Raw genomic sequence first — 13223 nt, forward strand, 5'->3', positions numbered from 1 at the left:
TTAGCTCTTAGTTTCTTAGATACCTCTCTATGCATGGAGATCCACGCACGATGCCAACCGCGGTGGGTGGTATTTTGTGTGGATGGATTATTGTATTCATCAAGCATACTCCCGCCGAGGGCCCTGTCTCGGCGCAACACATAAAAGGACCATGGACACTGACATCCAACATAACATGAAGATTGCCTGGGCTATTCCTTTTCTTCTTTTTGTTCATCACAGATCACCGCCAACTCTTCTGTTGGTGTTTCGCACTCCGTCCCAACGCTCCCGACTAATTCCGTTCGCTTTGCAATTCCGAAGTCGAGATGGGTTAGGCTGGCAAAGCTGCACCTTGAATGCTCATTTTTAAACCTGTAACTTCTTCTCTATCTCTTAATGTCATCATCCACTAATGGGTTCGGATGCAAACTCAACTCAGCGTGGAGTGGCGGCGCATTAGTGTCATACCGTGGCGTTTTATCGCTGAGGAAGGAAGGAAGGAGCCCCTGAACTTCGGATCTAGAAACCCTTAGCTCGACTCAGAGCATCATAAATCGGCGTCATTCTCTGCTGTTGCCTGGGTAATTGGTCCCTCTTTCCAAATTCGACCAAAGGCACATACATGGAGGGCCTCTGCTGTTTTTTCTTCATTTCTCACGTTTCAACATTGGACTTTTCTCAGTCGTTGAGGGCTAGAGCTGAGGCTTCCATCCATTCATCCCACGCGCACATTCTTACGCCGTCAGCGGCGGCACATCGTTCTTCTCCATCAGCCGATCAGTTTTTTGTGCAACCGACGACTTTCCCCAACAAACGGCCAACTACGCGTTTCATCATCCCGAGCGACACTCATTGTCCTTTTAGGTATCGGCCCAACATTTGTTGCAGCGACCCCGCCATTTAACACGCCGACCGCGACTTTCCAGATCAATCGCTTGCCCACTTTTCTCAGTCGCCGCTTTTTCCCCTCACCGACGAAGATGAGCTGGGACCCAGAGACCGTGAGTTAAATTTGCCCCCGCACGCCATTGCCAGCAATGTGCTCGGCCTCACATGGGAGGTACTAGGACGTTACTGATGCTTTATAGAGCGTCTTGCCGGGTGAGGAACGCGATCAAGAAGAGCAGGCCAGGGCTTGGTATGACGAGCCCACCCGCGCTCAAAATCGGTTACTCGAGGTTGAAAACCTGCGCCTCAAAAAGCTCTTGCGAGAGAACGGCATCTCTTGGGATCCTCGGTTGACTCTCGATCGGGATGATCGGACTAGAGGCGTTTGGTCTTCTCCGAAGCGGTCTCGGACTCGCAAATCCAAGGGTTCGGTGTCACTTTCGCCACCAAATTCACATCTGCCCATGCTTCCCGTAGAGATCCAGCTTTACATCTTGGAGTACGCCTTAACAAGCAAGACGCCGATCATCGACCCTCTCTCCAAGTCGAACCGAGACACCCTGTCAGCCGCCGAAAGAACGGCCGATAACCAGATTGCGATTGGCTTCCTGGCGACCTGTAAAGCCTACCTGATCGAGGGCACTCGCTTTCTCTGGAACAATAACACGTTCATCTTCACAAGCCATGTAGCCTTGCGCAACTTCGCCAGCTTGAGCCTTGAACACCGCAAAGGTATCAAGTACGCCACTTTCCGCATCATCGCACGCTATTACGACGACGAAGAGCGGAAACATCTCGCCCCCTATCCTTCTACGGCCGACACGTACTCCAAAACGATCAATTTGAAGACGACCCTGCGAATTAAGGAGGAGAACCTCGCCCGCAAGGGGTTCCGCAGCTACACGTGGGAGCAAGTCGTAGACTTTCTCGACGCGATGCGGCCGCCTTTTGACCCCCATCACCCCAAAGGGCAACCGCGCCCTCGTCTCTTGCCTAGCTTGGAGACGTTAAGGATGGATTTTGTCAACTTCCCCGAGAGCTTTCTCAGCCCAGGCTCAGGGTCCTTTCTTCACAGCTTTGCATCGCACGATCTGGGTTGCACACTGAACGAATTGCAACTGACCGGCCTCCCGACCTGCGATCTCGGCGATGAGCTGGTATCCGAGTTATCTGGGATGGTTAAGGATGAGGGCCTCGTTCTCAAATCAGACGCCACCTACGTCTACTCTGGGAACCAACTCCGCCAGACGGTAAAACCCCCGCATAACCAGATGCCACCCCGCTCGCGTTGGATGTTATCTTGGGATGCCAAGGTAGTCCGTTCGTGGAAGGCCCTTGCAGACGAGTATGCGCGCAGTAAAAACAAGTCGGCAGCTCCACAGCCCTCCCATACCCACCACCGCCATAGCCACGCCGGACACTACAGAATGCCACCGGCCCCCAAGGAGGAGGGACACCCGGAATCCCCCTGGAAGGAACGCCGGACACTATTTAAGCGGATACCTCGCCATAAGCTCACCGGGGAGCGCGATTGGGCCGAGTTCGACCGGCTCACTGGCCTTAAAATCGACCCTCTAGGGTACGATGAAGAAGATGACGAATACGACATATCTGACCTCGTCTGTCCCCATTGTGATGTCATGCACCCCCCTTCAGGCGAGCATTGATCAATGGATGAAAGCTGTAGACCCATATGTTTTGTATTTTGGTGGTGGGATGAAGGACCATCGCGACAGGATTGCTCCTGATACCGTGGTGCCTGTGTTACAATAATGGCTTGTCCGTCGGCCTTGTTCATGAAATCATGTCTTGCTTTCTTACAATATCTTGAACGGTCTAAGGTCCGGAGGGGTGGGGGCATCATCATTTACACGGGGTATTGCGGCACGGAAGGTGTAAGGAATGGGGATTGGCGTCAAGGGGGAAAGAAAGGGTTCCAGAGCAGGGGTATCACGTTGGGACTCCCAATTAGATACCCGTATTACCTCTAGTGTTGCTTCTCAACGGATGGCTAGAGTACAACGGCTTGTTGTTAGTTTTGAACGTGTTTGTCGGAGAATCTCCGGCGATCGTGAACCGATGGTATTAGCGACGAGGCATATAGTGATCCGGATTCCTACTTCATCTCGCCGAACCCGCCATATCCATTACCCAAGCTCGCCACAACATTAGATCCTCTATCCCACGCATGTGTCCCTCACATTCCCGACCCATCATCTACCCTCCAAACTGACTCCCAGGAACCCCCCTCTTCCACAAACCCGCTCCGGCCGCCGTCCTCCGAGTCGAACCGTTCCCCCCAACCCCCGTCCCAAACTCCTGATACTCCCCCAAACTCGGCGGCAAATCCTCCACCCTCGTACCCCACGAACTCTCATTCCGCCCCAGCGTCAACACCAGCTCCTTCCCCTCCGTAAAAAAACTATGATCGACCCAGTTCCGCGTATACGGCCTCCCATCCAGCGTGGCACTCTGCACATACACGGCCGCATACGCCGGATCAAAATTCACATTCCGCACCGTCGCCGTGCGCCCCGTCAGCGGGTGCGTGATATTCACCTCCTCGAAAAACGGCGGCGTGATCAGGTACACGTCCTGGCCCGGGTTGGGGAACAGGCCCATCATGGCGAAGGCCACGAAGGAGCCCATCGCGCCGCTGTCGTCGTTTCCCGGGAGGCCGGCGGGGGTCGGGGAGAAGAAGGCGGGGATGTAGAAGTGGGAGCGGAGCGCGGAGAGGGCTGGGCGCCCGGCGTAGTGGTATTGGAAGACGGTGAGGAAGGAGGGCTCGTTGCTGATGTAGGTTATGGAGTGGTCGTGCAGGTAGTTGAGGCGGGAGATGAAGGCGGTGGGGCCGCCGTAGAGGGTGATGAGGGAGGCTTGGTCGTGGGGGACGAAGCTGGATGGGGTGGGGGGGTTGGTGAGTGAGTGGGTTGTTGTGGGGTGGGGAGAAAAGGGGGGCGGGTGCTTACAAGCCGTATTCCCAGATGCTGCTTTCAAAGGTCTCACGGCCGGTGTTTTGTAGGGAGCAGACGCTGAAGGAGTCGAGGTTGCTACAGTTTAGGGGGTCCTGGTAGCCCCATGTTTGGTTGAGGTAACGGGGTTGGAAGAAGCCCGTGAAGCCGGTTTCGCTGCCGTTCCACCAGTTTGAGACATGATCTGCTTTGAAGAGATTTTCCCAGTTGCCGCTGGACTCGATGTACTTCTGTTTGTCACTATCCTTGCCGAGCCTGGCGGCCATCTGAGCAATGCAGAAATCGTTGTAGGCGTACTCGAGCGTCCGCGAGACGCTTCTCGTCATGGTACCGAAGCCTTTGTGGTCGAAGTCCTGGACCGGGATGTAGCCGAGGGACTTCCAGCTGTCGAGGCCTCCTCGGCCTTCGCAGCACCAGTCGTAAGGTTCGACCTCGGCATCCTTCACGACGGCCGCATACCCATCGTCCCACTATCCGCCGTCAGTGCCCACTCATAGCAGTAACAACAAATAGAACCTTACGTCAATGCCTTCCCTCAACCCTTTAATATAAACATCCGCCAGCACAACGTCAGCGTTGGAGCCGCCCTGGCAAGGTGAGCTGTGGGTTCCTGAAACAAGGGGACTGCGGTGCTCTTCACTTGAGTGTAACCCTTGTTTAGACTCATACGACAATCGGGGAGCCACCCCAAGTGACGGTAGGTGTCAATGAGCGAGCGAACCATGTCAGTCAGAGCCAAGGGATCCGTAATGGCCAGTAGAGGGAGCTGTGATCGGAACTGGTCCCACAGACTAACTATCATTTAGCCACAACCACAAGCATTCCAAGGAAGTATCGTACCAGTAGAAAGAGTCAAAGTACGGCTCGCTGCTAGACCACAGCGGATTCTCACCCGTATAGTTCTGCGGATTGATCATGGTCCGATAGATGCCGCTGTAGAAATTCGTTAACATTGAGCCGTCAACTTGGTTTGTCGACACCCTGATGGGGCTCATCTTCTCCCTCCATGCCTCTGTTGCAGCCTCCGAGACGGCAGTGAAGTCAAAGTCCGGAATCTCTCGCTCGGCATGCTCGCAAGCCCGCTGAGCACTGATGAAGCTGGTAGCAGTCCGGACGAGTATGGGCTCGGCACCCGAATTAAACCTCACAAAGGCACCCCCGGGAAGTGGGTAACCGTTGATGGATCTCGAGATGGTGAGGTCGTGGACCTCGGTGCTGGCCCGGCTGTCGACAAAGATACCGCTGTTCATAACATCGGCGCCAGAGAAGTCGGTGCAGAAATGCAAAACAAAAGTCCCGGTGCCAAAGCTGGGCAGGAAGCGGGCACTCCCAGTTATGCGGCCCGTCACGGGGTCCACGGTAACCGTAGCATTGTCCTGCCTGGAGTCAGCCAGGTCTGTGAGATCCTGGAGAATAAGAGGCTGGGCTGGTTCATTGTCCGGCCCGACGCTGGGGAAGGAGAACTTGAAAAGCGAGGTGTGATGGGTCGTGGTCATCTCGGCTCGAATGCCGCTGTCTAGCGTGATGCCAAAGGTCCCCGGCTTCGCCGATACGTTGCTGTTCTTGAAGCGCCCATGCGCAGCACGGGTTTTCTTGGGGAAGCTACACTGGTTGATGTCCCCGTTGGGGCAGTTTGTGTAGGCGAAGAGGGCAAAGTTTCCCAAGCTGGGACTGCCTCCGGTACCGCTGTCGTGCATCGTGCTGAAGCCTGTCACGGGGGATCCATCCATAGTGAAGCCGCCCTGTCTGCTCCCGCTGTTGGTGTCGGCAACGGCCTTGGCCATACCATATGGCATCGAAGCGCCGGGAAATACATTGCCGCCGTTGCTGGCCCCGATCAACGGGTCGACGTATGCGAGAGGGTCAAAGGTGTCCCGAGCCTGTGCCTTGCCCATTAGGGCCAACCAGCCCGAGATGAGGAACAAGGCCATGATGGTGAACGCGGAAATAGGGGGTGACTGTTAGGTATGAGGCAGCTGCCAGTCCGAGGGTTCGAACCTCCAGGAGTGTCTGATGGTTGGGCCGTCACCTTATGAACGACGGAGCGTCGGACAGCAACAGACATGGTCATCTCACAGCATGCCCAAACCCCTGAGCACCTACATATGTACCTGCTTCAAAGGTGAGGTGTGTTTACACAGAAGGGTGATACAGATCCGGAAGGTACCCGTGCAGATCCAGAAGTGACGGTCCGAAATTAAATTGTGTCTCGTGGTCTTGCGCGACATGCCCAACCCGAGGAGAGAACCTGGAACTGATGCATGCCGGCGACCACCTTCCAGTTTGTGCCATGTCGACTGACCAACATCATTCCTAATCCTCAATTATCTATCATGTCAACTGCGCGAGGTCACAGCAACATTGGGGGATCGATGTGCATTGCAGGATGCGCTGTTGGAATGCGGGAAAGGATCCATGATGATACGTTTAACAAAAAGGTAACCCCACCGAGCGCATCGCAGTAACCCCGAAACCAAAGGACGGTTCGAACATGGACGATTCGGTGGACGGTTCAGTGGACGGTTCAGTGAGGAGGTGAAATTACCTGATGAAGTCTGTGGTGCGTCCACTTGCCCTTTTTGGCGCCTATCTTTCTGCTGCAGGGGTTATCAGCAGCCAGGGCCGCGCTGGGACCCACTGCCGAGAGATCCCGGCGATCCCCCGCCCCCACTTCCACTCCCACCGATTCGAAACCGTCCCGACGCCACCACCCACTGACTCCAAATACTGACATCGTCCCAACTTTCAGAATGTCGAACGATCGCGGGGATGCTTTTTTCAGACGGTAGTATTCCAGGCTACCCACTGACCCCTTTATACCCACACAGTCTGCAAACCAGGTCCAGAACTCTAGGTTCTCCCCAGGTTAAGTTTTTCGGTTGCACACAGCCGGGCACAGTGCAACGACCATCACCCAACCATCCATGGCACCGAATTATCCATGTATCACGGCAGACGCAGATACCCGATCTCTAAGTCAGATTCCGAAACAAGTACCATGGAGGATGAGCATAACCTCAACGGTGGGCTTTTCTCTCCACCCACTTCAAGAATGATGTCTAATCACAATGGCGTTAGACGGCATCGCTCGAGTTAGACGGCTTCGAAAATTTGTCACGGAAGCGGTTTGCTAGCTAGAGTAGACAGGTGGCCAGCTTTATTTTCAGCGTCCTGAACCATCGATGAGACGGATAGCAGCGACGGCTCCAAGATGCCAGTCACGGGTTTTCGCGTTTGCACGGTATGCACTGAGCCAACAAGACGGTATACCATGACATTTCTGCAAACGACGTGGCGGCCCCGCGCATAATAGCGGCGCCCATGCCGCTCAATGAGGCGGCTTCAAACGCAGCCTGGATCGAGCTTCCGATCTCCACTCGTTCGTCAGACCGCGCCACCCACGTCCCAAGGTCGCGATCGTCCGGCTCTCGCTGGCGGAGTTGACCGCGGGGCCCATATCGCGAGTCATTGTTATCAGGGGAGCATATCGCCAGGCCAATTTGCAGTTCGCTCCAGCAGCCCTTTATAAGAACGCCGTTGCCCGTTGTTTACCTCCTCGAGTTCGTTAGATCTCAAAGCGACTTGCCATACAGCTTTGGCAGTTGTCTTTTGCTCTTTCGCACACTCGACTGCATCTGGCACAGAGCGCAGGCCTTCGCAAGATTTGAGGGGCGATTCCCCTCTGACATCATGCCGCCTGTAAGGTCGAATACAGCCGATTCTCTACCCACGTTAGGGGACAACCTCAGCAGGGTCAGCCGCAACAGCAAGTCGAATCCGGTCCTAGTGTTGCCCCAACAATACGACAGACAATGGAGCAACCCTATCATGACGGCTCTGTCGCCGCCCCCGAGCTCCAAGCCAGCTCAACCCCCGCGGACAAATTCCCACCATCGACTGAGAAGCGATTCAGGCCTGGCATTGCACACAAATCAAGCTGCCTTCCGTCATCGCAAATACTCGAACTCGGCTGGTCCGGCGTCTGCTCGGCATCCTCCCGCTAGGGCGTTGAGCTTCGATAGCAACAGTAGTGTGGAGGACTTCGCTTTGGATCGCAGCTTCAGCCCAGAACTGGGCGGGTTCGTGTCCAACGGCAAGGTCATCCCTGACTTTTTCGAGCCAGCCGTGGTCAAATTGGCATTTTCCAATAAAGGGACGGTTCGGAGGCTCTGTGCGTTTGCAGAAACCAGACATGACGGGTCGGATATCGACTTCTTGCGCAAGGTGATTGCGCCTCGCATCCCCAACGTCACGACGCCAACATGCTAATCCGATTACAGGTGGAAGAATATTCTCGGGCACTCGGAAACCTAATCTCTTCCATGAGTTACATATCCTCGAACTTCACCGGCACAACCGCAACCTCGCCGCTCGAGCTCTCATCAGAGGTGGCTGGTGCTCTCAAGTCGGACATCAAGTACTGTGCAAGATCAGCGCTACCGGCCCTTGACAAAGTTTATCGGGACGCAAAGTCTACCGCCGAGGACCGATTGTCCAAGAGCCTTTACCCAGAGTTTGTCAAATACCAGCTCTCTCGGCGTTTGACGACTTCGTTGACGTCAAACCGTTCCTTGACCGGCGAGACCAACACCCCTTACCCCGGTCTTGGCGAAGCTTTCTGTCTTACCGACCCGTATCAGCCCGACAATCCCGTCGTCTTCGCGTCCAATGGGCTCTTGGCCATGTCAGGGTATTCGCGGAGGCAACTTGTTGGGCGGAATTGCCGCCTCCTTCAAGGGATTGCTACCGAAGCGACAGCGGCATTCCGGCTCAGCCAAGCCGTAATGTCTGGAAGGGAGGCTACCGAGCTACTCATCAACTACCGCCCCGACGGGACTCCCTATTGGAATCTCTTATTCATTTGCCCTCTCATGGAAAATGGGACTGTGCGTTATTTCCTCGGCGCCCAGGTCAATGTCTCGGAGAATATGGGGTCTGATTACATGGAGATCATGGGCGTCTTGAACTTTGGTCCGCCTCGAAAAGAACAGCCCACACTATCACCCGAATCTCCAACATCCCCGATCTGGCCAGCACGGCAGAGTTCCGACAAACTAGAACTCCCCAGCTCCAATGACCAGCATGAAGAAAAGCACGAAGAAAAGCCAGGTTCGCGCCGCTGGCGTTTCTTCCACCGCCTCCACCGCAAGGCGCCCTCCCCGCGTGCCACTTCCCCTGAACACCGCAGCACGGCCTCGGAGCCCGCAACCGACGACAACTCATCACCACCCCAGGCCTCCCGGAACGGCCCTCCTCCCAGCCCCTTTAGCGCACATATGGAGCTCCATCAGCGCCGTCCGTCGGAACAGCAGCTCGACGAGAATAGTACTCCGTACTCTCGCTTCCTAGTCATGCGCTACACCAGCCCCCACCCGCCGTCAACCACCAACAATCGTCGACAGCAGTCCGGAAGTAAGCGACTCGCCCGTAGCGCTCCCCCCCGGCTGCCGGTATCCTTCTGCTCCTCTCATGCCCTCTCCCTCCTCGGTCTCGAGCCGCAGCCACAACCCCACTCCCAGCCGCCCGAGTCCTCCCTCCTCGGCAGCGACATTTTCTCGGTGCTCTCGTCACACTTCAACTCGCCCACCCTCGATCGCACATTCAAGGCTGAGGTGCTAGCCAGGCTCGACCGCGGGGAGAGTGTCACCGCCGACCTGATGGTGCGAGTGGGCAGCCCCGAGGGATCGGCGAGGGGGGCGAAGAGCGGGGCGCCGATTATCCAGATCAATGGCACCACTTCGGGGTCGGCGACGTCGTCGGGGGAGGCACTGCCCCCCGGCGATGCTAGGCCGAGAGTCAGTGGCTCGTTGGACCGGGGAGCGGGGTTCTTGAGTCATGTTTTGTCTTCTGGGGGAAGGGGTGCGCTGAAGAGGATTGTTAGCAGCTGGGTGGCGTTGAAGGATGGTGAAGGGAAGGTGGGCTGGGTGATTCTTGTTCTGACGCCGGCGGAGGGGGAGTGTTTTTGAGAAGGGCTTTGGTGGATGAGATCTCAGGCATGAGGAGAGATCGATTGATGATGTTGCATTTTTTGGGATGGGAAAACAGCACCCAGAATGCAAAGCCTTTGTATGATACTGAATTTGGTCACGAAAATGCATAATCATGGTTCGGCGTTGCACACTATATGTACAAGTTCTTTCCTGCAAGTCTTCAACGAGGACCACCGCCCAAATGGCAGTGGCTTAATTGGCACTGGCGGTGGTCCTCCCGCCCCGGGCAAAGCTGTTTGCTGTGTAAATCCTCCGAGAGGTTGCAGGTTCGAGCGATGCCTCGGGCGAGGATTTAAGGGGACTCTCCCCCTTAAGTCTCACGGAGAAATCCCACCGGGGGTTTCGTAGCCGGCCACCTCCCTTCCCGAAGGGGGCTGGCCGGTGAGCTTTTGCTTTTTCTCGGCGTTTGTTTACTTCGTGAATCCATTGTTGTCTTTTTTTTTTTTTTTTGGGTGGTTAGTGCATATTGTGGTCTTAGTTAAATAAATGAATAAAAATGGTCGGTTGTTTGTTTGTTTAGGTACTCGATCACTCAACCACCCAACACCGCACTGTGTACCCCAAACCCCAGAGCCACCCTTGGCCCCCCACCCCGTGTGGATAACCCCCCCAACTCTCCTAACTAGCACAGTGCATCACCCGCCCATGGTTGCCGAACGAGCAAGTCAACCCATCAATCGCGAGGAAGCTCCTGGCCCCAGCCCTGGCCACCCGAGCCACGGGCGCATGATGTGGTGGCGACGCGGGAGCGGCCGGCCGATCAGTGGGGCGTGGTCTCCCGCCCGCAACTGCCTGGTGGGGTTTCTCCGTGGTGGATGGGGGCGGGGGCGGGGGCGGGGGTTAGGGGCGGTTGGGGGGGTTGTTTTGCTTGGGGGGTCTGGAACGGTCGGTTCGGAGCGCGGGTTTTTGGGTTTCCGGTTGCGGGTAGGGGGTGGCTCTGTTGGCATGTGATTTGGGCGGAGATAGGGGTACAAGAGGGTTTGGACGGGGATTGGGATGGGGACGGGGGTTGGGGAGCTGTCCGATGCTATTTGCACCAGCTTCTTTACCCGTGGTGCGAGATGGAGTTACTGTCACAGAGTCAAGCCAGGTGCAAAACGAGAAGTAAGCGAGAGATAGAGTACTTGGGTAGTTAACCGTTGGTTGCCTTGGGGTTCAAGATAATGACGATAGTTATCATGAGTAGAGTTACACCGCTAAGAACACAAGAGAGAAGGTGGACATAAAGGCCTTGTCCTTGGTAACCGAGGATGCACTGCGCCAACCGTAGAGAAACCCACAAATGTCCCCGGGAAGTGGTCTTGACCTGATCAAAACTCGCGCGTCTCCCCCACAGCACAAACATCAAACGCACCCGTCTCAGGGAGCCCGCTCGTCTTGAGGGCCTCCTTCAGCAGCTTGGGGGGCTCCTCAACCTCCTCACACGTCAGGACCCAGGTGCCCCAGTGGATGCCCATGGCGCGCTTGCAGCGGGTCTCCTTGAAGATCTCGACGGCGTCGTAGGGGTTGGCGTGCATCCAGCTGAACAGCCAGCGCGGCTTGTAGGCGCCGATGGGGATCAGGCCGAGGTCGAAGGGCCCGCGCAGGTCGCCGATCTGGCGGAACTGCGGGCAGCGCGGGAGCGCCTCGTACTCGGGCCCGTAGTCGTCCACCTCGGCCGCGTGCGCCGTCTTGGGCACCCGCCGGTAGCCCGTGTCGCCCCCGAACCACACCGACTTGTCCCCCGACTTGACCGCCCACGACGCCCACAACGTGTGGTCCTGGTCCCGGCCCGTTCGGCCCGAGGAGTGCTGGCACGGCAGGCAGGTGATGCGCGCCGAGATGGTGCCGGGCGCGGACTTGTCGTCGGCTGCCGCCGCTGCGGTGGTCTCGTTTTTGTCCTTTTGCAGGACCAGGTCGGCGTCCTGCCACCAGTCCATCTCGGTCACGTTGGGGATGCCGCTGGCGCGGAACCACTTCTCCAGCCCCAGGCCGACGAAGAACTGGGCGTTGGGGTTCCGCTTCGCGAGCTCCTGCACGCTCGTGTGCGAGAGGTGGTCGTAGTGCGAGTGCGAAATCACCACGGCGTCGATAGGCGGCAGCTCCGAGAGCGAACATGCCGGCGGCGAATACCGCTTGGGGCCGAGCCACTGCACCGGCGTGCAGCGGTCCTCAAATACTGGGTCGAAGAGCACCCGCAGTCCGCTGGGAAACTCGACGAAATAGCAGGCATGACCAAGCCAGGTGGCTCGAAGCGCTGTTGACCCGGTCCGTTCCGACAAGAACTCGGGCTTGACGACGGGGATTTTGACGTTTGAGACGTCAGGGGTTGGCATGGCGCCTGTGAGACGGGCCCTGCATCATGTCAATAACCCCGGCTATACATCCGCATTACTTAAAGTAGGTATTTATTTTACTTACCAGATGATCTGGCCGCCAACTACAAACGGCGAGCTGGGCGGGCCGCCGCCGGCGGATGGGTGTGGGTTTCGGAATTTGACGATTTCCCCCTTACTCCCTTTGACATGGTGAGGAGCGAGACGGGCATCTTCGGGGATATCCGTCCCCTCCACCTTGGAAACGACGCTCGAGTACGCGGCCATGGATGCGGCGGCGGCGGCAACAGTTGAGAAGGAAACGGATGCGCGCAAAGCAATAGCAGTTGGTGGCCTGGATTTGAAGGCGAAGGAACGAGCGAGTCTTGTGGCAACCCGTTCCATTGCAAACGGCAAGAGACCACTGGCACGCAACAAGCTGCAAACGACCGCCCTTAACTATCAGATTCCCAGACAGTCTCGGACCTTGACAACGCGTGGCTTTGTATCACCTGAGACTCGGCTTCGGGCCAATACGCTCGTTACTGCATCATGCAACCCGGGCCTGTGAACTGCGCCATTAGCATGCCATACGTATGTTTTTGCTGCCTTTTTCGACAATATTTTGCACGATTTCCGGCCCGAGCGGGCCTAAAGCCCCTATCTCCGGCTTCCGATGCCCGGCCAGATTTTTTGGGGAGTTTTGCGGCGGAGACTGACTGGGCCCGGACTGCAAAGTTTGCCCGTGGCCGAGGGGCCGCCTGTGGAACCTACCGCTGGGACTTCCATCGTGCCGAGGGCGCCAAGTAGGTACATACCATACCCTACCTTAACCGCACCCGTAGATGGCAACATGCCAACGAATGATGTTGTCTCCCACGCCAATAATCTGCTTATCTCTCTATATTCGTATATAATATGATCCATCCTCGAGAACTTCCAGAGCCAATCCCCAAAGTCACTAAGCTTGATATTGTAGGTTGTTTACTTGTTTCGCCATAGATTCGAACTCGGTTTCGTTAATTATACTAAACCCCTGCCCACTCAGTATACCCGCTCAAAAGTCCTTATTTGGACCTTTCATCATTGTCTACAAA

General features: G+C 56.4%; 4 protein-coding genes across 4 annotated transcripts; 2 read left to right on the top strand and 2 right to left on the bottom strand.

Annotated features, from left to right (window-relative positions):
* The first annotated feature begins 657 nt into the window (after window positions 1-657).
* On the top strand, window positions 658-2916 carry F5144DRAFT_241864 (uncharacterized protein). Its single transcript, XM_066783370.1, has 2 exons — window positions 658-983; window positions 1071-2916. Exons 1-2 carry the CDS (start codon window positions 963-965, stop codon window positions 2535-2537), a joined length of 1488 nt encoding a protein of 495 aa, XP_066643266.1. The 5' UTR covers window positions 658-962; the 3' UTR covers window positions 2538-2916.
* On the bottom strand, window positions 2813-5938 carry F5144DRAFT_241802 (glycosyl hydrolase family 92-domain-containing protein). The gene is made up of 5 exons (XM_066783369.1): window positions 4683-5938; window positions 4483-4633; window positions 4364-4429; window positions 3840-4312; window positions 2813-3766 (listed from the first exon to the last, which is right to left on the bottom strand). Exons 1-5 carry the CDS (start codon window positions 5771-5773, stop codon window positions 3088-3090), a joined length of 2460 nt encoding a protein of 819 aa, XP_066643267.1. The 5' UTR covers window positions 5774-5938; the 3' UTR covers window positions 2813-3087.
* Window positions 5939-7532: 1594 nt separating this feature from the next.
* Window positions 7533-9808, top strand: F5144DRAFT_602875 (uncharacterized protein; the record flags this gene model as incomplete). The annotated part of the gene is made up of 2 exons (XM_066791241.1): window positions 7533-8066; window positions 8123-9808. The coding sequence occupies 2 exons, from the start codon at window positions 7533-7535 to the stop codon at window positions 9806-9808; spliced, it is 2220 nt and encodes a 739-aa protein (XP_066643268.1).
* Window positions 9809-11142: 1334 nt separating this feature from the next.
* F5144DRAFT_491193 (beta-lactamase superfamily domain-containing protein) lies at window positions 11143-12414 on the bottom strand (the record flags this gene model as incomplete). The annotated part of the gene is made up of 2 exons (XM_066785845.1): window positions 11143-12166; window positions 12233-12414. The coding sequence occupies 2 exons, from the start codon at window positions 12412-12414 to the stop codon at window positions 11143-11145; spliced, it is 1206 nt and encodes a 401-aa protein (XP_066643269.1).
* Between the last annotated feature and the right edge of the window lie 809 nt (window positions 12415-13223).

Source organism: Chaetomium tenue (assembly GCF_020726465.1).
Source record: "Chaetomium tenue strain MPI-SDFR-AT-0079 chromosome Unknown F5144scaffold_4, whole genome shotgun sequence".
Taxonomy (NCBI): domain Eukaryota; kingdom Fungi; phylum Ascomycota; class Sordariomycetes; order Sordariales; family Chaetomiaceae; genus Chaetomium; species Chaetomium tenue.